Source organism: Sphaeramia orbicularis, chromosome 3 (genome assembly GCF_902148855.1).
Source record: "Sphaeramia orbicularis chromosome 3, fSphaOr1.1, whole genome shotgun sequence".
Lineage (NCBI taxonomy): Eukaryota > Metazoa > Chordata > Actinopteri > Kurtiformes > Apogonidae > Sphaeramia > Sphaeramia orbicularis.
The window spans coordinates 14,045,935-14,072,403 of record NC_043959.1 but is presented as its reverse complement, the minus strand read 5'-3'; the positions used below and the strand labels follow the sequence as shown (position 1 = coordinate 14,072,403).

At 37.6% G+C, this 26,469-nt stretch overlaps 1 protein-coding gene across 2 annotated transcripts in view; it reads left to right on the top strand.

The window, feature by feature from the left end:
• Positions 1–4,958: 4,958 nt before the first annotated feature.
• The window catches only part of nnt2 (nicotinamide nucleotide transhydrogenase 2), a 38,677-nt gene continuing 17,166 nt past the window's right edge, over positions 4,959–26,469 (top strand). The window contains exons 1-14 of one of the 2 annotated variants that reach the window (XM_030131116.1): positions 4,959–5,353; positions 6,598–6,827; positions 8,566–8,765; positions 8,862–8,949; positions 10,638–10,726; positions 10,816–11,003; positions 12,422–12,548; positions 13,294–13,492; positions 15,858–16,008; positions 17,725–17,886; positions 17,985–18,095; positions 18,194–18,339; positions 20,018–20,213; positions 23,685–23,918. In XM_030131116.1, coding sequence (XP_029986976.1) covers positions 5,224–5,353; positions 6,598–6,827; positions 8,566–8,765; positions 8,862–8,949; positions 10,638–10,726; positions 10,816–11,003; positions 12,422–12,548; positions 13,294–13,492; positions 15,858–16,008; positions 17,725–17,886; positions 17,985–18,095; positions 18,194–18,339; positions 20,018–20,213; positions 23,685–23,918 — 2,251 coding nt within the window. In that variant the 5' untranslated portion in view covers positions 4,959–5,223. Of the gene's footprint in view, positions 5,354–6,597; positions 6,828–8,565; positions 8,766–8,861; positions 8,950–10,637; positions 10,727–10,815; positions 11,004–12,421; positions 12,556–13,293; positions 13,493–15,857; positions 16,009–17,724; positions 17,887–17,984; positions 18,096–18,193; positions 18,340–20,017; positions 20,214–23,684; positions 23,919–26,469 lie in introns of both variants that reach the window. The other variant, XM_030131115.1, reaches the window with a different exon arrangement.

Here is a 26,469-nt window from a genome sequence, read left to right as displayed (position 1 = left end):
TTATGGTTGGCCAACAATTTGTACTTTTTTTTTTTTTTTTTTCGTTAACAGCTGATGCCATCGTGTGGACAAAAAATGAAATGCAGCAAATTCATTCTAAAATTTGTGCGTGTAGTTCTGTATGTGTGTAACGTGCCACTTTGACATCATTTCAAGTATCGCGAGAATGTACCTCGATGCCCGGTGTTTTAGAATTAAATTACCTTGGACTATTTTAAGTTGTGTGTTTACCTCAAGTGTATCAGTTAATCTGGTGACAGTCTGATCTGGTGTGTGTGTGTGTGTGTGTGTGTGTGTGTGTGTGTGTGTGTGTGTGTGTGTGTGTGTGTGTGTGTGTGTGTGTGTGTGTGGTGGATGGTGTCCAACCTGCAGAAGGTCGTGTCTGAATGAGTCTCACAGGTGACCCTGCTGAACCAGATAGAGGAAGTCTGAGAACAAAAATGGAGTCAGAGTCTGTGATTCAATCTGTGACTGGGTTCTAGAAATAAAATGAGCAGGAAACAAGGACAAGCACACTGTAAAAAAAAAAAAAAAAGAAAAAAAAAACGTAATTTAACAGAATTTTCACCGTTTCTTTTACAGATTTTTCCTGTATTTTTAAGATACAGGAAAATACCAATGAAATGACAAAAATAGACTGTGATTTTACACGTCAAATGTAAAATAACACGAAAAAATGTTACTGTGAATAGCCAAAAAATTTCAGTTTTTAAAAGAAATTTTTTTCTTTTTTCACAGAAAAATACAGTGAAAATACATTTGCAAATGTATCATAATTCCACAAATATTTCTTTTCTATTTATGAGATTAAACTGTTAATTTAAAGTTTAATACTGTAAAAAAAAAAAAAAAAAAAAAAGAGAAAAAATTACTGACAATTAACCGTAAAAAAGGATTTGTTCTGTAAGTTTAACTAGACTTGTTTGTTAATTGACAAATATCTTGTGTAATTACAAGAGGTTTCACAACAAAAATGTTGAATAAATGTATTTTTGTGAATGTATAACATGTATAAGCACTGATAAACTGTCCAAATACAGTTTTTATCAGTGGATTGGACAACTTAGTCTCATTGAAAATTATATATATATATATAAATGTATAAATATATATATATATATATATATATATATATATATATATATATATATATATAAGTAATTTGATTGTTTTAATACATGTAAATATTCTTTATTAAACATTAAAGAGTGAAAAAAAATATACAAAATGTCATGTAAAGTTAGGGCGAAAACTGTATTTTAATTATGGAAAATTACCGTATTTTTATGAGATGGTTATTTTCTGTTATTTTACAGTATTTTTTTTGGCACCCCTGCTGCTGGAATAATACTGTTTTTTACTTTTTTTTTTTTTTTTTTTTTTTTTTTTTTTTTTTTTTACAGTGTAGGCAGGGAAGGAATGAAACACTAAATAAAACCAGTCAAAATGAGAAAATGCCACATGCAAACAACAAAGCAAGGACATGCTTTCACACTGGTTCAGGGTCTTGTGCATCATCATCATCATCATCATCATCATCATCATAATAATAATAATAATAATAATAATAATAATGTTGGTTTTAGGGAGAGCACATCCAACAAACCAAATGTGGGGAATAGAACATATATGTGTGAAACCAGTTTACTGAGAGGTATCCTCACATTACTTTGTATTAAAAAATAAGGAAAGGCTGAATAAGAGCTCATATTACACTCATTTTGCATTCAAACGGCTTGGCTTATCAAAATGAATATGGGAATATAGTACACACACACACACACACACACACACACACACACACACACACACACACACATGAATGGAGACAGAAGTCAAACACAAACTATCTTTAATTAAACATTAAATCAACATATTTTCCATCTGAAAAATATAAAAACAGAAAAATATCATTCGTAGTGTCGGTTTAAATGGATGTTTTAAGAACTCCAATTATTATTTTGCCCCCGTTAATGAAGTATTTAAAAGCAGTTCCATTACTTTTCAACAGAGTTACTTTAACCCTTTATAGTTCAATCATGGAAAAATTGTGAAATTCAAAATTTCAGCCTTACTGTGTTATTGGAAGAGCTAACAAGACTTAATTAATTTTGTGATTTTTTTTTTTTTTTTTTTAATTGTTTTGTAGAAAATTAAGGTCCATGAAATGAACTGTTCTTAAACGTAATTGGCCAAAAAAAAAAAATCCAAGAAATCCAAGAAGAAAATTAAAAAAAAAAAAAAAAATACAAGAAAAACACATGTAAGGTGAAAGGAACATGTATTTTAGAACATTAGAACCTTCCTTTGGTCCCATTAGACCCCCAGGTGTGGTGGTCCAGACCCCTGTCCACATCCACATGACCCCTTTGAACATCACTCCTTACATTAGTTCCATTACTTCATGGAGCAGAACAAAGCACAGATGGACCGTCACCGTACAGACCCTGCAGACCACATGGGACCTTACAGACCCTGGAGACCACATGGGACCTTACAGACCCTGGAGACCACATGGGACCTTACAGACCCTGGAGACCACATGGGACCTCAGATTGGGGACTCACTGTCCTCATGGGAACCATTGCTGTCACTGTCTTGTAATGTGTGTGGAAATAACCAAAAATAGTCACTTGCCCGATAAAGAGTTAACCCATAAGGACCCAAACATCCACCTTTAACCTAAACCATCTACTGATCTAAACTGTTTAATTCCTGTTAATCCTATTAATCCATGTCAATAATTGGTGTCAAATAAAGTTCTTCATCTTTTCATGGTCATCAGATATGACCCATTTGGACGTTCAGAGGCTCCATAGTTACCGTGGAAACACCATCATCTTCTACAACATTGATTCTCCAGTGAAACCCATGGAGTTGGATCAATGACAGTGGATGAACACACTGGGTTTATGTTCAGTTAATGACAGACTGGACTGAAAAAGACACTGCTTCTTCAGTTTTCTCTGTATCTGATATAATAACTGTTAACTTTAATCTAATCTTCAATGAACATTTACATGATCAGTGAATTAAATATTGGGAAATACCCGTTTTTCACTGAAAAATGCAAATAAATGCAAGTGATAAATTACTTGAGGAAAGAAAAAAAAATCATTTGGAAGTTTCGGCAAAATAGTTGTGGGTCTTTAAGGGTTAAGATTCAGACAGTTTTATTACTCTGAACAGGGGCATTTTATTTGAACAGTTTGCAAACACGAAAAAGCAGACGGTAACATGTAGACACAATGTTCTGTTGTTGTTTTTTTTAAAGTAATAGGTAAAATAAAATGAAATGTGCCAGGGTGGGAGAAAATGAATCAATAAGTAAACAGATGTCAATAAATGGTTTGATTAAAATCAATAAAGTGAATGAAACCAATAAGAACAGAGGAAGCTGTGATTATTTAAAGCTTTACTTTTTGTGACGACACGAAGAAAATTCAGTGGTGACGACCCCAACAGTGGGAGGTTCTGTTCTACTCAGCAGAGGCTGATTTAAACTAATTTGTTTCTTTTGCTGATTTTTCTGATTTCTCTTCACACTCACACACACAAATCTGACTTTAAGCTTCTTGACTCAAACTGTGGGACACTGCGTCAGAATGCTGTGATGTTCCTCGAATTATCTGTAAACACCACTAGAGCAACTGCAGCTGTTGCAACATTAACGTCAACTATTATTATATGAAAAGTGTGTTTGTGTTTGAGTCATTTTATAGAAAAAAAAAATGATAAGAAGTTACGACTCTAGCTCAGAGATAATGTTAGGATCTGAAACATCAAAGTCTGAGTCCAGATCTGAAACCTGAAGCTCTTCACTTGATCAATAAAAACCATTTCAGTTCACAAATGGTTTCACAGCAAAACGAATATGATTACTCTGTTGTGATTTCTTTCTCATTATTGTCAGCCAGACTTGCACTAAAATAAAAAAAAAAAAAGAGCCAAAGTGGACAAAACCATGAACACAATGAATGGGATTATCAATAAAGTTAACAAAATGAACCAAAATAATCCATAAAATGAAGAAAATTCAACAAGAAGGAACCAGATAGATAGAATGATAGAACGATAGACAGAACGATAGAATGATAGATAGATAGAACGATAGATAGAACAATAGATAGAACGATAGAGCGATAGAACGATAGAACGATAGATAGAACGATAGATAGAACGATAGATAGAACGATAGATAGAACGATAGAACGATAGAACGATAGAACGATAGATAGATAGATAGATAGATAGATAGATAGATAGATAGATAGATAGATAGATAGATAGATAGATAGATAGATAGATAGATAGATAGATAGCTAGAACGATAAAACGATAGATAGAACGATAAAACGATAGATAGAACGATAGAACGATAGAATGATAGATAGAACGATAGAATGATAGATAGAACGATAGAACGATAGAACGATAGAACGATAGATAGATAGATAGATAGATAGATAGATAGATAGATAGATAGATAGATAGATAGATAGATAGATAGATAGATAGATAGATAGATAGATAGATAGATAGATAGTTTGACTTTATTGCAGTGCAGCAACAGCTTCTGACAATAAAAAATAGAACACAAGAAAAAAAGAGTGGAACTCAAGAACAAACACACTATACATGAAACATTTGAAGACAGTACAAACAGAAGTGGGTTAGAAATGTGGATACTTTAACACTGAGGTGCAATAATAAACTGTCATGTCCAAGTGTAACTTTACAGTAGGAAATAATAACCAACAAAAGGAAGAAAAATGAAGAAAACAGTCCAAAACAGTCCAACATGAACCCATTCTGTCTGACATACTGTCCTTGTGTGTCCCACCTGCCGTCCCTCTTTCTTATCTGAGCTCTTTTTGTTCTCCTCCTGCCCTCCACAGCAGCCAGCCCAGACTTGGCACAGTTTACCTGTGCCGTCATAAGTCCAGATCTCGCGAACAAGCCCGGAGTCAGTGTGTGTAATCCAGCCCAGGCCCTGGAGTGTGTGTCGTCGTGTCCTATGGAGCTGAAATGTCAACCAGCAGTTTGTAGGCCTCGCTGCACAGGGACACAGGGAGCACAGTAGAGTCCAGATCCACAGACGGGGGGTCGGGACATCTTTGGGGGGGGGGATTAGATGTCCTTTGTTTAATTAGAGCAGACGTAGACACTTCTCACCTACCTCTGCGTGTTTTTTGTGTTTTTTTTTTTTAAATCCCGGTGACCATGTCGACCCTCCTGCGCTGCGTCTCCTTGTCTTCTACCGCTCTGATCCAGCGAGGCGCCTGTCAGAGGACGCCTGGACGGAGACACTTCAGGACCTTCCCTGTGTTATGGGACCAACAGGCCTCCAAAGGTAAGGAGGGACACCAGCAGGGCTGTGTTTTTTTATCCCACACTCTTGGATTTTCTCTGCGTCTGATTTCTGAGCCGAGAAATCAGAGCATAAACAGTGAGTGAAGGACAAAAAACAAAACCAAACCCACAGAGCAGGAGTTGTTGAAGCAGTTACCGGAGAGATGTTTCCAAAATAGGGAACACAGTTGAAGTGTTTGGCCTGGCTTTACTGAGCTGTGGGCGCCGCTGAGATCTGAGAGGTCAATTAAAGGTGACATGTGAAAGTTTAACAGCTGATCCTGATCCGGTTCACAGACGTTCACTGAATGGATCTGTACCAGAACAGTTTGGTGGTTCTGTGGGTGACTGAGGGCTGGAAGTTTAAAGGGTTTAGTGCAGATCTGTGCAGGCCTGTGTGTGTGTGTGTGTGTGTGTGTGTGTACGCTGGCTCCTAGCCAATCACCTGCTAATAATGTCTCCATGGCGCCGAGGTCACCACGCCGTGTATGGACAGAAATGTGTAACCTGACACGCCTCGCAGACACGACGTCCACAGGCGTGCTCTGAACCACATGTTGATGAAGAAAGGACAGTTCCAGGGGTTTTTAAAGTCAAAGTCACCATGAACTGTAACCAACAGTTACTGTGTCTGTGACCGAACATGAATCTGTTTTCTTTTTTTTTTTTTTTTTTTTTTTTAATTGATTTATTTCGAATATGGATATGATACAAGCTTCCTGATTACTACTATTTGACTTCTTTGCATAACATAACATAGAAATCAAAAGTCAAGGAAGCATAAAATAATGATACACGTAAAAGAAAAGAAAGAAAAAAAAAGTCATATTCGAAAAGGAGTGAGAAGAAGCATAGCTTATTAGCTCTCACCCCTTTGTCTAAACCAACAATATGTACATATATACATACATACATATACACACATATACGTACACATCTATCCATCTATACACATATACATATATATTTTCATCAGTATTCATCTGAGTGATAAATATGAAGAAATACTGTAGCTTTGTGCACATGACTACAACTTTCAGTGTTTTGTGTGATATTTTTATAGTCTTTTATTGCGTTAAATTTTTTATTTTTTATTTTGTTGTATTGTATTGAATTGTATTGTATTGTATTGTATTGTATTGTATTGTATTCTATTCTATTCTATTCTATTCTATTCTATTCTATTCCAAAAACTTGGAGAACTAACCTCAAACCTGTGAAATGCCCTGCTGTGTTTGTTTGCAGGTGTGCCCTATAAGGACCTGGTGGTGGGGGTTCCTAAGGAGACGTTTCAGAGTGAGCGTCGCGTGGCGTTGTCCCCCGCAGGCGTGCAGGCGCTGGTCAAACAGGGCTTCCAAGTCCAGGTGGAAAGTGGAGCCGGAGATGAGTCCAAGTTCTCAGATCAGCTGTACAGAGACGCTGGAGCCACCATCACTGATGTCCAGGGGGCTCTGGGGTCAGACCTGGTCCTCAAGGTCTGGAGATGGATGGATGGATGGAATATGATATATATGATAGATATAAACAACAACAAACCAGTCCAATGACATCAGTAAACAGTCTGTCAGGTCTGAAACACATTTGGATCCATCTGACTAACTTAACCCTTTCATGCATGAATTAGGAGAACCTCGGTCGAGATTTTTTTCCTGAGTGTTTTCATTCTTCTTTAGGCATGAAAAAAAACATTGCGATTTAAATTTTTTTATGAACCTATTTTTCATGGAGTTACAAAAATGTCCACTCAGCTGGACACTATGCATTTCATTTTTGAAGCAAAGAAACATGTATTTAAAACCCATCATTAGAAAGTGATTAAAAACATTTTTAATGCAGCTAATCTGATGTTTTCTCACATTTTAGCATACTCTAATATTAGTTATTTATCACTTTTGATGTTCTGTTGTTAAAAGCAAGCAAAGGGGGCCCTCTAGTGGTCAGAATAACTTGCAGTAATGTATATTTTGTCCTTTCGGTGTTGCCGTAGCCAGTTCAGACATAAGAACGAACTAATAGACATGTTTCTCTAACTCTGTTTGTATGGCCAGGAAAATGTATGCCTGTGAGTATTTTATGTTCAGTTGTTGTAAGAATGAATAGTAAAAAATACCTCTGATGTGAACCTTTGTTGCTGGATAAAAAGACGTTATAAATCTTAAATTAATCTGTGAATGCTAATCGTTAGCGTGTCTATGGATTTTCCCATTCAAGTTAGCATCGAGCTAGCGATGTATTTGCTATTCATTTAAATGTTTAATGCCATGTAAGTGTACTAAGGCAATGAACAGAACGGAGACATATTCTGTATGTGTGTTTGCAGTTTTACAGTGAGTCTCAAGTAAAGCTTTGGAGAGAAGTTTTGGCATTCAGCTTTTCTTGGGAAACCTGTTGTCTATCTGTCGAGCTAATCGCTACACGCACACAAACAGGGGCAGAATACACCTCATATCACTTCATGGAAATAAAATGAAAAAATAAACTTTTTGATTAAGAAAACTTTTAATTACAGTCTAATAACAATTAGCAATTGATTTACACTCAAACATGTTAGTGCAGATCAGGTTTATCAAAAACAGCAACGTTACAGTAATGATATGAATTGCAGTGGATGGGATGATGCGTTCACTGTGTGATATGGAACTAAAACAACAAAACCCATGAATATACAAGAGAACAGCTGTAGAATAACTGTCCACTGTAGTGACCAGTATGCATGAAAGGGTTAAAAAACTGAAACTGAAACAAACACACTCAGATTTATAATGTTTGTGTTAAAGCTTCAAAGTTTAAAGGAGGAAGTGATGGTTTTAATGTAGAAAAGTCAACATATAGACATTTTCTGCCTTTTTGTCCTTGTTTCTTCTGTTGTTTACGTTGATCCTGGCGTCATGTGCGTCACAATAAGTGTCCTTGTGAAACACAACAGTGGAACCAGTGTTTAGCAGCAAAGAAATGAAGCTTTGATTCAGTAAAATAGTAATCGAGTAATTTTTTAAAAATCTGTTTGAGTCAATTAATTGATTAATCGCTGAAAAATTTGTGTCTACTGAGCTGCATGGATACTGTAAAAAACAAAAAAAACAACAGAGCAGATACACACATGCCCTACTCTGCAGTCAAACTAAATCCAAATACAGTTACAGGATTACATTCTTTCATCGCTGAACTGTTACTAAAACTCCTCATTACAGATTGGTTTTGGTTTCGCTGCAGGTGCGAGCCCCCAGTCTGACTGAAGCAGACCTTCTGAAGCCCAGCTCCACCCTGGTCAGTTTCATCTATCCGGCCCAGAACGCAGAGCTGATGAACAAGCTGTCGGAGCGTCAGACCACCGTGCTGGCCATGGACCAGGTCCCCAGGGTCACCATCGCCCAGGGCTACGATGCCCTCAGCTCCATGGCCAACATCGCTGGGTGAGGACAAACGAACATCCACTTCAGTTCATATGAACATATTTGTTGGTGTTCAGGAAGGTACAGCCAGTGTAAATACTTTTATACTTTTTATAGGTACAAGGCTGTGGTTCTGGCTTCGAACCACTTCGGCCGCTTCTTCACTGGTCAGATCACAGCGGCAGGAAAAGTCCCTCCAGCGAAGGTAAAGTACAGAACTGACATTTCTACTGTGGTTCCTGTTTCTCTTCATTAGGGGTGTGTGTTGGCAAGAATCTTGGCAATACGATACAAATCACATTACTAGGATATGATATGTCACGATATATCATGATACTGTTAAAAAGGCAATTTTTTTTCTTTCTTTTTTTTTTTTTTTTTAAAGATTATTTCCTGGAAGAATGGAATTACACCAGAACTATGTACAAATACGGAATAAATTTTTATCTGATCACAACAGGATCTAATGTTATATCACAAAATGTTCCTGTGTTCAAACTTACATTTTGTTTTACAGACATTACAGTTTCAGATCCTGTTCAAATGTTCATATTCTATTAGTTCAGAACTAACATCAGAACAGTATTTTTGTCCCAACAAAGGACTTAACATTTGCCTCTCAGACAGTAATAAGTGCCCTTAGAATGCTTCAAATAACCATTATTTAATTAAACAGTGTTAAATAATAATAAATAAGATGTAAACAATAAAGAAAAACAAAAATGAACCTTGGCCATATCTGCATTTGAGTAAATACCTAAAAATATCGATACAGTACTTTTTAGTATCAATACAGTATTGTGAAACGAAATATCGTGAAAGATTGCAGAACCGATATTTTCTAACAGACCTAGTCACGATATATCATGATACTGTAAAAAAGGCTTCTTTTTTTTTCTTTTTTTTTTAAAGAATGTTTCCTGGAAGAATGGAATTACACCAGAAATCTGCACAAATACTAAACACATTTTTATTTGATCCCAACAGGATCTAATGCTATATCACAACATTTTTCTAATTCTCCTAGTTTCCAATGGAACAAACATCTGCCTCTCAGACAGTAAAAAGGGCTTTTAGGATGATTCAAATAACCATTATTTAATAAAAGAGTGTTAAATAATAGTAAATAAAATATAAATAAAAAAACAAAACAAAAATGAACCTCTGCCATATCTGCATTTGAATAAATACCTAAAAATATCGATACAATACTTTTTTCATATGGATACAGTATTGTGAAATGATGTATCGCGATATATTGCAGAACCAATATTTTCTAACATCCCTACTCTTCATTGCATCACAAATAAATCTAGTGCATTGCATTGTATTCTGATTCTGAATAATTAATAAATGTCAAACCATTTCATTCTTTAAAGGGTTTTTGCAGTGTAAAAGATGAAAAAAAAAAACAGAAAATTATTTTGGCTTTTGTTTAAAATATTCACAGAAAGCTTAAGAAAACGAAAATGACTTAAAAGACGCAACAAGATGTAAACGTTATTAAGATACAAGTGATGCAAAAGAGGTAAATGATGCTTAAAATTGCAACGGATGTATCCAGATAACAGCACTGATTTTTGTGAATTAAGGCTTATTTTTCATTTTTAAAATTTTGTTTATATTGATTTTGAACATGAAAGTTAGTGCACAAATACCAGAATATGTCAAATCTACAGGTAGAGCATACAAAACTATTACAACAGAATGGGACATACACTAGTAACATGACAAAACATTCAATCATTTAGAAGTATTTTACCTGAAACTGAAAACAAAATAAACCCTTAATAGAAAAGAAAAATGTTCAACAGAATTATCATAATGAAAATATCCTACTTCTTGTTTTGTTGCCGTGCTACAGTATTACATATGGTTATGTATTTTTTGCAGGTGCTGGTTATTGGAGGTGGAGTCGCTGGTTTAGCAGCAGCAGGAGCTGCCAAGTCCATGGGAGCCATAGTCCGAGGATTTGACACCAGGTAAATAAAGAAAACAGCAGACTCTAGAGGAACAGAAGTACTGGGTTTGAATGCAGTGAGAGATGACGGACTGCTCACCTGTCCTTCAGACCTGCGGCCCTGGAGCAGTTCAAGTCCTTTGGAGCAGAACCCCTGGAGGTGGAGGTGAAAGAGTCCGGGGAGGGGGTCGGAGGGTACGCCAAAGAGATGTCCAAGGAGTTCATCGAAGCCGAGATGGCCCTGTTTGCCAAGCAGTGCAAAGAGGTGGACATCATCATCAGCACCGCTCTGATCCCAGGTCAGTCCTACCCCTCTGATCCTGGGTCAGTCCTACCCCTCTGATCCTGGGTCAGTCCTACCACTCTGATCCTGGGTCAGTCCTACCCCTCTGATCCTGGGTCAGTCCTACCACTCTGATCCCAGGTCAGTTCTACCGTGCTGATCCCAGGTCAGTCAGACTGTTCTGATCCCAGGTCAGTTCTACCGTTCTGATCCCAGGCCAGTTCTACCGTTCTGATCCCAGGTCAGTCCTACCCCTCTGATCCCGGGTCAGTCCTACCACTCTGATCCCAGGTCAGTCCTACCGCGCTGATCCCAGGTCAGTCTTACTGTTCTGATCCCGAGCCAGTTCTATCGTTCTGATCCCGGGTCAGTCCTACCCCTCTGATCCCAGGTCGGTCCAACTGTTCTGATCCCAGGTCAGTCAGACTGTTCTGATCCAGAGTCAGTTCTATCGTTCTGATCCCAGGTCAGTCCGACTGTTCTGATCCCAGGTCAGTCTTACCGTTCTGATCCCGAGCCAGTTCTATCGTTCTGATCCCGGGTCAGTCCTACCCCTCTGATCCCAGGTCGGTCCGACTGTTCTGATCCCAGGTCAGTCAGACTGTTCTGATCCAGAGTCAGTTCTATCGTTCTGATCCCAGGTCAGTCTGACTGTTCTGATCCCAGGTCAGTCTTACCGTTCTGATCCCGAGCCAGTTCTATCGTTCTGATCCCGGGTCAGTCCTATCCCTCTGATCCCAGGTCAGTTCTATCATTCTGATCCCAGGTCAGTCCAACTGTTCTGATCCCAAGTCAGTCCTACCCCTCTGATTTAAAATTAACCTAAATTAATCGTTTAACCACTTTGCAAACTATATTAATGTAAATATTTTTAAAATAACTTTATTTTTAGCGCTCCGACCCCCACTTCTGGTGGGTTACTTCCTTAGCATTAGCCACATTAGCTGAAGGCCTTAAAAATTTTCAGCCTATGCTTTTATTTTTTGTGGTGGCCTTAATTTTAAAGCAAGAGACCTTTCGGGTAAACGGTGCCCCCTTAATTGAAAAGATGGATGATGGGTTTTTTTCTTATAGTGGATATTTTTTTAGGCTGTTCTTTTTTTTTCTTACAGTGGATATTTTTTTGGGCTTTTCTTTTTTTTCTTATAGTGGATAATTTTTTGGGCTGTTGCACCTCTGGGCCACCGTAATGAACTCTACAAACCAGAAAAATGCACAAAAAAACAGCAAAACTCAATAAAAACATGGCATGTTTGGACCCGGAACCAGGAAACATGTGACAGTTCCACACTTTGGTCCCCATAATGACTGCAGTCATCTGTAGGAGGTCGTTAACTCTGTGATGTGATTCTGCCCCCTTGTGGTTGAATACAGGAGCTTTAATCTGGTTTCATTCTGCTGAACTGTCCCACTGTTTCCACCACCTTTATACAGGAAAACGAGCACCGATTCTCATCAAGACGGAATTTGTGGAGTCGATGAAAGACGGGTCGGTCGTTGTGGATCTTGCTGCAGAGGCAGGAGGAAACATTGAGACCACCAGACCTGGAGAGCTGTACACTTACAAGGTTAGACCTGCAGTCTTCAGTTAGGTCCTCACAGTTTACCCAGGAACCATCACACAGGTTTATTTGTTCTAGTTTCTGAAACATAACCCTTCCTCTTCCTTTTTATGATACATATTCAAACTGTTGAATGCTTTTTTTTTACACATCTCAAATTTGCTCTGATCACTTAAATATCCCTGAAATCACTTCTTTTGACAAACCAGTACTTTCCTATAAAAAAAAAAAAAAAAAATGGATCTAATCAAAACGTTCCTCATCAGCCTGTTATGGAGGCTTCAGATGCCATAAGACAATCTGCTACTGCTGTTTATTATTTATTGAACTTTATTCAACCCGGAAGTCCCATTGAGATTAGAAATTTCTTTTGCAAGGGATTTTTTACTGCTAGTTTTTATACTTTGATTTATAGTAAATCTATATAAAAAAAAAAGAGTAAATCCTCAATTTCCTGAGGTCTCTGCCCAAAGGACCGATAAAGTTCTATCTAATCTGATCTCAAATGTATGTATGTAGAAGAAAAAAAAAAGAGAACAGCCCAAAAAATTATCCACTACTACTACTACTTACTCCAAATGCAATGATCAATAAATGTGATAATATATTCTTATCATGATAACCAATTAACTACAATAATATCTTATTTTATGCGTGTAACTTCTGTGTTATAACTAGATTTTCACTTATTCAGATAATGTTCAACGAACTCTGTGAAATGTGCGTCCGTTTAACGTCTTGTAATCACCAGGGGGTCACCCACATCGGCTACACTGACCTGCCCAGCCGCATGGCCACCCAAGCCAGCACCCTGTACTCCAACAACATCCTGAAGCTCCTGAAGGCCATCAGCCCAGACAAGGAGTACTTCCACTACGAGCCCACAGACGACTTCGACTACGGAACCATGGACCACGTCATCAGAGGGACTCTGGTTATGAAGGTGGGTTTCATTCAAAGGGATTTTTATTACATATCGAGTCACAGAAAAGCGTAATACAGTCATTGTTTTTTTTTGTTTGTTTTTTAACCCAAACCCATGAACATTCCCACCCTGTTGCACCCAGAAAAAAAAGATAACTGACAATAATAATAATAATAATAATAATAATAATAATAAATAAATAAATAAGGAACATAGATATTAGTCACAGACTCGTATTAATAAAACTACTGTGGAATAAGTGAGGGATCGACCTCTTTTATGTGATTCAGAACAGATTGCCATGTACCAAGGTTATAATAGTTTTGGATTTTTCGTTATAGTTTAGTTTTATTTCGTTTTGACTTTTTTTTTCTGTAATTCAGTTAGTTTTAATTCGTTTTTAGAGCAGGTTTGCTAGTTTTTATTAGTTTTCATTTTTTTCTAAATGCTTAGTTTTGAGTTTAGTTTTAGTATTCATTTTAGTTTTGTCGTATCTTTTCTCTTCTTCTCTGTCGTATTCAAATAAATCCCAGACAGGACTCTGCTGCTTTCTCCCAACTTTAGTCTCCATGTTTCCAGGTAGAGTGGGGACCAGAAGATGACTGGAAACCACAAGTGATGGACCGTTAAGTGTTGTATGGTGCTGCTAGCTAAAATTGCTAAAGCGAAAAAATCGCTTTTGTATCAATCCGACATTGAAAAAGACAAAAATGAAGGGAATTTTATCCAGAATTTTTATCCATTTTAGTTAGTTTTATAAGCACACAATGCAGTTTCAGTTAGTTATCGTTTTTTTTTTTTTCTTTTAATTATAGTTTTTATTTATTTCAGTTAACGAAAATGTTTTTTCAATTCTAGTTTTCGTCATTTCGTTAATTTTTGTTAACAATAATAACCTTGCCAGGTTCTGAAAAACTTACTGGCACATCCTCTTATAGAATATCTGACTTTTTCCAATGTTAAATGATGTAAAATAGGGGTGTCAAACACATTTTAGTTCAGTTCGACATTCAGCCCAATTTGATCTCAAATGGGCCAGACCAGTAAAATAATAACAGTGAAAAAAGTAAAATTCTATTACGATCAGGTTTACATCTACAAAGTTTCCTTAAAAATTCTAAATAACATGAACAACTTGAATTGTGTTAAGAAAAACAAGTGCAATTTTAACAATATTCTGCCTCAGTTTCTCAGTTTATTATTTACACATGTGCATAACAATCGCACAAAACATTTAGTAACAGGCAGAATATTGGTAATATTGCATTTACTTTTCTTTTCTTAAGACATTTCTTTTTGTTCATGTTTCTTCAGGTTATTCCCATTTTTTGTAAAAGTATAGTTTGGTAATGTAAACATTTTCATGTAATTTTACTTTTTTACACCAAAAAAACAAAGATAGAATTTGGAGTTGTCATTATTTATAGGTTATTATGATAATATTTTACTGGTTCTGACCCACTTGAAATCTAATTGGTCTGTATGTGTCTGTATGTGGAACCTGAATTAAAATGATTTTGACACCATTGATTGTTAATTTCTTCAGTGTAATTTTTGCATTTCACAAACTTCATCCTGCGGGCCAGATTGAACCCTTTGGTGGGCAGGATTTGGTCCCCCGGGCCACATGTTTGACACCTGTGATGTAAAAGATCCAGAAACCAAGATTTAAATGTCGGAGGTTGTTTATCTTTCCATTTTAGTAGTAGTCGTCTACGAGCTAGAAGAGTGGTGAAGGTAATTTGATTTTTGGAATTTTGGTTAAAATGAAAAGGATGTGATGTAATGCCAAATATTGCAGTTGTTGCCTCAGGTTCAATATGAGACCCTGTTACATCAGATGAAGGTGGGTTTAATTCCGCGGCAGCCTCCCCCTCTGCTGGCGTCCCCTCCGTTCCTCCGTTGCATGAACAACCCGATCGTGTCACGCTGTAATACTGAGCGCCAAAAACCAGATCCCAGCTGGGAGCGGCTCACATTGGACCCCAACAAGAATGCAACGGATGTTTCAAAATCAACTTTTCCTGGAATTCTGGCTTTGACACATTGTTTATGGCAGGGAAAGCATGCAACCTCAACACGACCTATCATTTTCCCTCCTTTTTAAACTAAGCACCACTCGGGCCCCTTACGAGAACATTTATCTTTCCAAACCACTGGTAACTGGTTCATGATTGCTGTTTGTTCAATATGATCTGTGCAGTCTGTGAGTTTGGATTTCTAGTGCTCCCACCAACCACACCAGATTTCTCCCACAATGCAAAGTTGCCAAAGCTCTTGATGTGCGTTTGTCACGCAAAACTCAGAGGAGATTATTTTTTTCCCTGACGGTCTCCTCTGTGGTCTCACACTGATGCTGATGTTGTGCATTTCATGTGTCCAGGACGGCAAGAACATGTTCCCGCCTCCGCTCCCTAAAACGACCCCCCCGCCCCCCGTCAAACAGAAATCAGTTGCAGAGCTGGATGCTGAGAAAGCTGCTACGATCTCCCCCTTTAGACGCACCATGACCTCTGCTGGCGTCTACACCACAGGTCCAACACACGAACACTCAGGCCTCTCCACTCAATACTACTCCATTTTCACCTTTAAACTCACATCATACAGTGTTGGGATAGAATGGAAAGTGCAGTGGTTTGTAAGTGTTCTTTGATTTGTACGTCGTCGTTAGGGCTGTGTATCGGCAAGAATGTGACGATACGATACAAATCACAATACTAGGATCATGATATGATATAAAATGGATATATCATGATACTGTTAAAAAGGCAATTTTTTTTTCTGTTTTTTTTTAAAGATTATTTCCTGGAAGAATGGAATTACACCAGAAATATGCACAAATACTAAACACATAAGGCTTGAAATATTTCACTCTATGTCTAATGAGCCTATATAATATATGGGTTTCACTTTCTGAAATGAGTGACAAAAAATATTGAACTTTTTCATGATATTCAGTTTTTTTTTTAGATGTGTCTGTATAGCGCCAAATTATAACAAAAGTTATCTCATGGCACTTTACATTTAGAGCTGGTCTAAAACAGACTCTTAAGCCAATTTATAGACACCGACAGAATCCTCCAGGAGTAAACACTTGGAGACAGAGGAAGGAAAAACTTCCTTTAAACAGACAGAAATGAACAGACGCCTGATATTTCTGTTGAAAATATGCTTTTATTTATAGATTTTATGCAATATTCAAATTTTATGAGACACTGAATTTTGGGTTTTCATTACCTGTGAGACATAAACATCAAAATTTCAAGAAATAAGGCTTGAAATATTTCACTCTATGTCTAATGAGTCTATATCAGGGGTCTTAAACATGCGTCCCGGGGGCCAAATGCGGCCCACCAAAGGTTCCCATCCGGCCCGTGGGATGAATTAGCAAAGTGCAATTCAGTCAAGGCTGTCGAACTCATTTTAGTTCAGGTTCCACATACAGACCAATATGAGCTCAAGAAAAACAACAGCATAATAACCTACAAAATTAATGACTCCATATTTTCTTCTCAGTTTGATGTGGGAAAAAAATTACATTATGTCAACAATAATGACAACTTTGAATTGTCTTTGTTTTAGTATAAAAAATAACATTAAATTATGAAAATATTTACATTTACAAACTATCCTGTACCACTAAAATGTGAATAACATGAACAAATATGAACCTGAAATGTCTAAAGAAAATTAAGCACAATTTTAACAATTTTCTGCCTGTTCCTCAGTGTTTAGTGTCTTTGTAGATCTGATCCATAATGCACATGTAGAAATGAGAAGTTGAGGCAGAATATTGTTAAAATTGCACTTATTTTTCTTAAGAAATTTCAGTTTTTTCAGGTTTGGATAGTTTATATAAGTAAGTATTTTCATAATTTACCAATTAATTTTTTTTTTTTTTTTTTGTTCAAAACCAAAGTCATTGTTTATAGCTTATTATGTTATGATTTTACTGGTCCGGCCCAGTTGAGATCAAATCGGGCTGAATGTGGCCCCTTGAAAGAAAATGAGTTTGAGATCCCTGGTCTATATAATATATGGGTTTCACTTTCTGAAATGAGTGACAAAAAATATTGAACTTTTTCATGATATTCTAATTTTTTGAGATGTACCTGTATAAATAGAATTTGATTGTTTTATTGATTTTATGTCTTTATCAGTCAAACCTGCTCTGAAACCCTCTATGTCCCAGGGTAGTCTGAGGAACCAGACCAACAGTGTGTGTCTCCTGTGTGTCCATCCGTCTGTAGGTCTGTCCACATGTTTGGCTCTGGGCATCATCTCTCCCAATGCCGCCTTCACTCAGATGGTGACCACCTTCGGCCTGGCTGGCATCGTTGGATACCACACAGTGTGGGGGGTGACCCCGGCTCTGCACTCCCCCCTCATGTCTGTGACCAACGCCATCTCAGGTCAGGAGGTCAACGTCTACCCAACAGCCAGCACCACACGGCCACAGACCTGAACCTGCATTTCAGATGAATGATGGAGTCTTGTTTTTGTTGTGCAGGACTGACAGCAGTAGGAGGTCTGGTGCTGATGGGTGGGGGTCTCACACCCTCCAGTCTGCCCGAAAGCCTGGCTTTAGCTGCTGCCTTCATTTCCTCCATCAACATCGCTGGTCTGACCTTAAAGATTCAAACTACAAGATTCACAGCTTGACCAATCAGATGGGTTTCAGTCATTTCAAGTGTCTGTGGTCGGTGTGTGTTGGTCCAGGTGGGTTCCTGATCACACAGAGGATGCTGGACATGTTCAAGCGGCCAACTGACCCCCCTGAGTACAACTACCTGTACCTCCTACCTGGGGGTGCATTTGTGGGGGGGTACGGAGCATCGGTGGCAGCTGGATACAACATCGAACAGGTAACGGCATGAACATGGAACAAGATTATAATAGTTTTGGATTTTTCATTATAGTTTAGTTTTATTTAGTTTTGACTTGTTTTTTCCTCTAATTCAGTTAGTTTTAATTAGTTTTTAGAGCAGGTTTGCTAGTTTTTATTAGTTTTTGTTATTTTCTAAATGCTTAGTTTTAGTTTAATTTTAGTTTTGTCGTATCTTTTATCTTCTTCATCGTATTCAAATAAATCCCAGACAGGACTCTGCTGCTTTCTCCCATCCTCAGTCTCCATGTTTCCAGGTAGAGTGGGGACCAGAAGACGACTCTAAACCACAAGTGATCGCAAGTGACGGACCGTTAAATATCATATGGTGCCAGCAGCGAAAATTGCTTGAGGGAAATAAATTGGTTTCGTATCAATCTGTCATTGACAAAGACGAAAACGAAGGGAATTTTATCCATAATTTTTAACCGTTTTAGTTTTGTAAACACACAATACAGTTTCAGTTAGTTATCGTCTTCTTCTTTTAATTCTAGTTTTTATTTATTTCAGTTAACGAAAATGTTTTTTCAATTCTAGTTTTCGTCATTTCGTTAGTTTTCGTTAACGATAATAACTTTGACATGGAGTTTAGGAAAATGTTTCTATTAGATATTTGGTAATCTTAAAAGTAGCCCAGAATTGCAAATAGTGATAGACAGTGTCAAATTAGAGTGTTACTAAATATAAATACGTGTCACTTCCATTACCATTGTTGGTATGTGATTATTGTTGAAATATATTGTATTATAAGTTCTGCAGACTATCATTTAAATCAGGGGTCTCAAACATATGGCCCAGAGGCCAAATGCGTCCCGCCAAAGGTTCCAATCCAGCCCCTGGGATGAATTTGCAAAGTGCAATAATTCCACAGTCGAGGCTGTGGAACTCATTTTAGTTCAGGTTTCATATACAGACCAATACGATCTACAGTCAAATAATAACAGCAGAATAACCGACAAAAAATAATGACTCCATATTTTCTTCTAAGTTTGATGTGAAAAAAATATTACATCTGTAAATAATGACAACTTCAAATGTTTGTCTTTGTTTTAGTGCAAAAAATAACATTAAATTATGAAAATATTTCAATTAAGTAAAAAAAACTTGAATTAAGCCAAAAAAAATCTTCAATTAAAGGTGCGGGAGACTTTTGTGACCAATTTTTCCTCAAATCGGTCAAACCTCAGTCATATCCTCAGTATCATGAATCTGTAAGTCTTTCTGTCATTACTCACCTGAATCTCTTGCATTACGGTGAACAATTTCGAAGTGCCATCCACCAGAAACAAAACCATGTGTTTACATTCAGGGCTGGGAGGGAACTCGGGCATCTTCAGAATTTTTTGTCGCAACGTGCATCGTGGGAAACAAAGGTTTGTGCTGTCGCTGCCGCTGCAGGCGGCTGCTCGAACCTCCCTGCAGCGGGCCGCATGTTTGACACCTGTGCATTATTGGCTTCTACAGGCACTTTTCTCTGTTTGGTTTTGTTTATGCTTCAAAATCCAAACTTAATCTCAATATCTCTAATTTCAGCAACATATTTTATAATTTAGTTGATTATCTGAAATCCTCTCTTGTCTTATATATACAGCAGTAGGACTTATTGACTGTCTTCTTGAAGAGTGTAAAAGTGAACTGAACTGTGCCTGTTTCCTCAGATGATGTACTTGGGCTCTGGTTTGTGCTGCGTCGGGGCGTTAGCGGGCCTCTCTGCTCAGGGCACCAGTCGCCTGGGGAACGCCTTGGGCATGATGGGAGTGGCAGGTGGCATCGCTGCCACCCTCGGTGCCCTTAAACCCTCTCCAGAGCTGCTGTCACAGATGTCTCTGGCCATGGCCACTGGTGGAACCCTGGGTAAGAATATGTCACATCTGGGTTCTGACTGTATTTAAAGAGGAACTATGCAAGATCTTCCTGTTTTGGTTCTTCTTCGCTGTTTTTGTATAATTTTTTTCTCTATGTAGCGTCCCCTACAGTTTGGAAGTACATATTCACTGTGGTAAAACCCACCCCTAACCCCGCCCCCTCCGACCATATGCATCTGTTTTCAATGAAGCTAATCCTTCTAGACATGACAATACATGGACTTTACAGGTTCTATCAGTGGAACATTTATACATCTGTTGGATAAATGGACTGAAACCAACATATATGTGGAAGAACACCCCATCATATACCTTGAAAACAGCAGCAAAACAGCCCTTTGCTCATTTGTTTTCAGTTAATCTGATTAAAATACGTAACATTTAGCACATTTAATCTCTGAGGCAGATCATTTCTATAAAATTCTAGACCAGTGTTATATCTGTCTGCTGTCTCGACAAAAGCAGTACAAGGGCCTTAGTGTCACATAGAAAGTCAGAAAAACATAAAGCTGCTGGTAAAAACCCACCACTATGTAAAAGGCACCAGTGAAACCATGTATTCTGAACTGGTTTGCATTCTTAAGGGTCTGAAAAAGTCTTAATTTAACTTGTTGAAACCTGTAGAGTAAACATGATCCTGTGGCAGTGTCTTTTTTCCACTGTATGCTGTTGTGAATTTCCGAGGCAAAGCTAAAGTGGTTTGTCTTTTGTGGCTGTTTTTTTTTTTTTTTAAAGGGCAGAATTTTCAGTAATAACAGTTTTCATTCCAAAACACCTTCTTTGGAATTTATTATCATTATTATAACACTGCCTAATTTAGCTCCAGGGCAATTATTATTATCATTCATTATTTAAAACCACAAGAAGTACATTATGCATTATCACGACAGGACTTAAAGGGTCTTTTATTAGAAACGAGTCCACTAAGACATGGACGGGTATGTCTCCTTTGAAATCCAACACATTGTTTAGAAAAAAATCAGGGCATAATGGATGAGTCTGATGCTCAGTGTTAACATTGCATGGCACCGCTCAGGTTTTTGAACAGTGTGAATTATTTCTAATTTAAAACAGAGCATCAATCATCCCATCATCATTGTGTCTGATTGTTATACATATATATAATTGTGTGTATGTGTGTGTGTGTGTTTGTGTGTGTGTGTGTGTGCGCGCGTGTGTGTGTGTGCGTGTGTGTGTGTGTGCTAATAGTAATTTAAAAAAGCTGGAAGATAAATGACGTTGGACTCAACATACACACAGACAAGCAGCAGAGCATGAGGGTTTAAATGAGAAACCCTGTGTTTGTGAGAAAACACACTTAAATACTTCAGTCAGGACTCATCTGATTGGCTTTGAAGCTCAGGCCCCCCCCTGTTAAGAACAAAATAAGTGGAAACGGCTGTCTGCTTTTAACAGTTTTCTCTTTTTACTTCTATTTTCTCCTTTTCTTTTTTTTTTCTTTTATTTTTATTGAAGCATAAGAGATGCAACATTTCCCAGTTACATCAGTCTGCCACATATTCCTCACAGTGTTCACATTCTAAAAAAACACTCTCCATCAAAAACAAGGCTGAACAAGAAAAGCACTCACAGAGCGCAGACCACCGCCAAGACAGATCTGTGTGTCGTCGTGTCCCCCCCCAATCACCGCCAAAATTTAATAATTTCTTCCTTATGCCAGTATCAACATTTACTGAAAATTTCATGAAAATCCGTCCATAACTTTTTGAGTTATCTTGCTAACAAACAAACACACAAAGCAAAGTGATCACACTCCCTCCTGGCGGAGGTAATGAGGCTGATACATTTCTGATTGTCTCTTTCCCACTTTCTTAAGGATTAAAAATGTTGTTTTTTGTTTTTTTTAACATCCAGAGAGAGAACAGCGTGGACATATCTAGCTTTGTATAACATTCAATAGAAAAGAAAGATTACGAGCAATATTAATACAAACTGAAAATAAAAAAAGGAAAAAGTACATATTAAATCGAATAGTCTCCTTTTATATCACCATGGAAACATTTGGCATGTATTGTTACCTCTGCCAGGAGGTATTGTGATCACTTTGCTTTGTGTGTTTGCGTGTTTGTTTGTTTGTTTGTTTGTTTGTTTGTTTGTTTGTTAGCAAGATAACTCAAAAAGCTATGGATGGATTTTCATGAAATTTTCAGGAAATGTTGATACTGGCACAAGAAACAAATGGTTAAATTTTGGTGGTGATGGGGGGGGGGGCGGGGGCAGATCTGTCTTGGCGGAGGTCTGTGCTCTCCTAGTGCTTTTCTTGTTTCACATAATTTTCCCATTTTTCCCCAATGTTTGACGAATATTTCTAATTTCAGATTAACGGTGAAGGTGATTTTTTTTCCATTTTGTAAATGTCCCCTGTTATTTGAACCCATTGCTGAACAGTTGGCTCATCTTGTACCATCCATTATTACCTCCACCAGGAGGTACTGTGATCACTTTGCTTTGTGTATTTGTTAGTTTGCGTGTTTGTTTGTTTTTTTGTTAGCAACTTCAAGGGGAAAACTATTACAACCCATTAAATTTTGGGCCAAGTAGGCCAAAGTTCAAGGTCACAGCGAGGTCACAAAATCTCAAAATTTCCTATCTCTCGTCATTGAGCAACTTTCGAAAATTCATCAAAAATTCTAAACGACTCCGATTAGTCTCCAATTTGATCCACCTGTAGCTTATAACAATATTTGTATCTGGCACAAAATTGTCCACATCCACTGTGGAATGTGGACTCTGTGGACATTTCAATTTAACGTTGAAAATCCCATTTACCACACATTTTTCATTATAACTCAGCAAATATTGATTGGAATTTAACATACAGTGAGGAAAGAAAAAAAAAACCGGAACTCTTCTGAATGAAATATCGTTCCGCTCCATTTCTCTTCCGTTATGCTCTGTTGACTTTTGCTATTTTTTATGCACCATTTTCAAAAAATCATAAAAAATGCATTTCATGAAATATCATTATGAAATTTGTTTTGCACATCCATAGTTTAAAAAGAAACAGTCGATCCACACATGCACACCGTTCGGGGTGCTTGGTGGAGGTTTGCTTTCTCTGAACACTTGTTTTGTAATTGCTTTTTTCCCTGCTGCCAAAAGAACATCCCAGAGATATTAATCTATTTTCATATCAGGTGTTTTGAGTCCTAAATACATAGTTCTGAAGTCAGAGGGAGTGTATGTTTTAAAAATTAATTGCATTGCTTTATTGATCTCAGACCAGTAGTTTCGTATACCCTGACAGTCCCAGAATATGTGGTGGTGATGAGCCAACTGACAGCCACAGTTTGTCCAACTATTTTCTCCTTTTCTAAATGCTTTTTTTGATCCAAACTTCGCCGGCATGCAAAAGCCTGATGCTTGATTGAACATGTTGATTGAAGTGGTGTTTTGTTTTCTTTGTTTTCGTCTCGGCTCATCCTCATCATCGCTGTAGGTCTGACTATTGCCAAGCGCATTGAAATCTCAGACCTGCCGCAGCTCGTGGCGGCCTTCCACAGCCTGGTGGGTCTGGCGGCGGTCCTCACCTGTGTTGCAGAGTTCATGATCGAATACCCACACCTGGAAACTCACCCGGCCGCCGGCGTCATCAAGACCGTGGCTTATCTGGGAACCTACATCGGAGGCGTCACCTTCAGTGGTTCACTGGTGGCCTACGGAAAACTGCAAGGTAACGATCTACAGAACCCAGATGAAATCTACAAATGTGGAATATTTGTACTGGAGTATTTCTCTACTCCATGACTTCTTTTTTTTTATTTGCACATCATAAAACAGCAAGAGAAAATTAAAAAAAACAACAACATTCAAGCAAGTATCATCATTGTGCAGGAGAGGTTAGAAGCCAAAAAAAGGCTTATATGAATACAATACACAGGAAAAAAAAAAAAAAGAAAAAAAAAGAATTAAAAATACAATATAACTGAATTAATAAACTAAAGTCAAAACAATAAAAATGCAAATCACATTACGAATCATGAAATACAAATCAAACGATATACAGCCTTACATTTTTTCATGAATTAGAGTCCTTTTCAGATGCTTTTTAAACAATGATAAAAAAGATGTTGATTGAAGTTCAGGTCGTAGATTATTCCACAGATTTGGTCCATGATATTTTAGAGAATACTGACAGACAGAAATTTGGCAGTACGGAAGATAAAATGTGCTTGAATATCGTGTAGGATAATTGTGAATAACAGAGGACAACATAAAGAAATTCTGAAAAACTTTGGGAAAAATATGAGTTAAGTGAACATATTTGTACATGAAGACACTTCTGTGACAACTTCAGTTTTTTTTTTACTTTTTAAATCAGTTTTCATCACATTCCTGTTCAGTGAAAACCATCAATGTCCAAATGGTTTTTTTTCCCCATGTTTTTGATAAACTGAAGGATGATTTGTTTCCTTTATTGGTTTAAAATTCTCCTCCTTCTCATCCTAAATAAATTAAATTTACAACCCTATAGGATTCACTGGAAAATACCTCATGTTAATGCTGGAAACAGGCCTGATTGTCTGAACTAGATGTGCACATAAGGCTGCAATCAAATTATTTTAACCCTTTCGTGAATGACGTCCACATTTATGGACACATAGTTCAACTTACTTTCCATAGATAGATAGATAGATAGATACTTTATTCATCCCATAGGGAAATTTACGGGTTCCAGCAGTATCCACACACTTAAAAATAAAACAAACAGTAGTAAAAACACAACCGTAAAAAAACACTTTAACTTTCCACTAGGGATGGGAATCCCAGTAGCTCAATTCCTTGGAATCGTGTGCCTGCCTGCTTAACGATTCTGCTTATCGATTCCGCCTTCGTTGTGCATGCGCGATGATGTCACACGTACGCTGCATTGTTTTGGTCAGAATGTAGCCAACATGGCGTTGAGGCAGAAACGGTCTAAACAGACGACACCAGGTCCACTTACTTGTAACACTTGTAAAGCTTCCATGTCTTCAAAAGGGTGGAATCCCTCCAGTATCCTCAAACATTTGTCCACAGCATGTGAATCATTTACAGGAATGTCACGTATTTGATACTCTACTTAGCGGCACTTGTGAATGTAGCGGCAGAGTGAACGCCGGGCTGGTTCCGGTGCGGGCAACAAACGTCGTAACTCCTCAAATACAAGTTTCCGAAGGTAAGAAGGGAAAGGAAATGAGGTGCACAACCACAGGAGACAAGCCGAGCCGAGTCGAACCGGTTCCACGCAGTAGAAGTGCAATAGAGGAATTAGTAAAGAGTTTTTAGTTTCACTTTCACTGCCCCCCCCGAACCGGGCCCGGCGTCATCTGTTCTTACTATTTGTACATACTGTATATGTTATATTTTCTGTGCAGAGATGGAAATATAAAAGACAGTTAATGCAAACACACCCGTTTGTACTCTTTTATTCCCTCACCCAATGAGAATCGATAAGGAATCGGACCAATAAGCAATATCAATAATGGAATCGGAATCGTTAAATTCTTAACGATTCCCATCCGTACTTTCCACAAAGTGTCAGCGCAAGGGAGACTGCTGTGCTTAGAGAAAGGGTTCTAAATGTAATATTCTCCAGACCACATGGGGGCAGTCTGTATAGACCCTCAGCCATACAATGAACGAAAGGATCATCTTAGTTTTAGAATTTGGACTGATCTGTGATCTGATAAATTTAACCTCGTTAGACCCCGACATGGGTTTACTGTTCACGTTTGGACAAGAGTTTCACAGCTTTATACAAAAAAACAAAAAAAAAACGAAAACTGTCCACTGCAAAGGACATCCCATAAAAATTTTTAAAAATTCATCTGAAAAAAAGTTGCATCATGATGTTTCGAATATAGGCAATAATTTAATTTAAAAAAGCCAAAACATGTATTTTCCTGGGTCTCAAGAGGTTAAACATCTTCTTAATAAAGCCATATTTAAAAAAAAAAAAAATTCAAAATGCCTTTAGCCTAATTTTGAGGAATAAAATCAATACAAAAAAATCTAGATACGTTTTTTCATAATTCATGCATGAAAAGGGTAAAAAGAAATCCACAAGTCTGGCAACATATTTTCCGTTGCTTATTTTCTACACCTGTAATAATGAGGTGGTTTAGTCTGTTAAGGCAGTCAAACTAATGCATGTGTTTGAGCACATGATGAGCAGAAGAGGTGAAATAGACGCCAACGAACCAAAAAATAAACACAACCTCAGTTCTTTGGTGATTTTCACA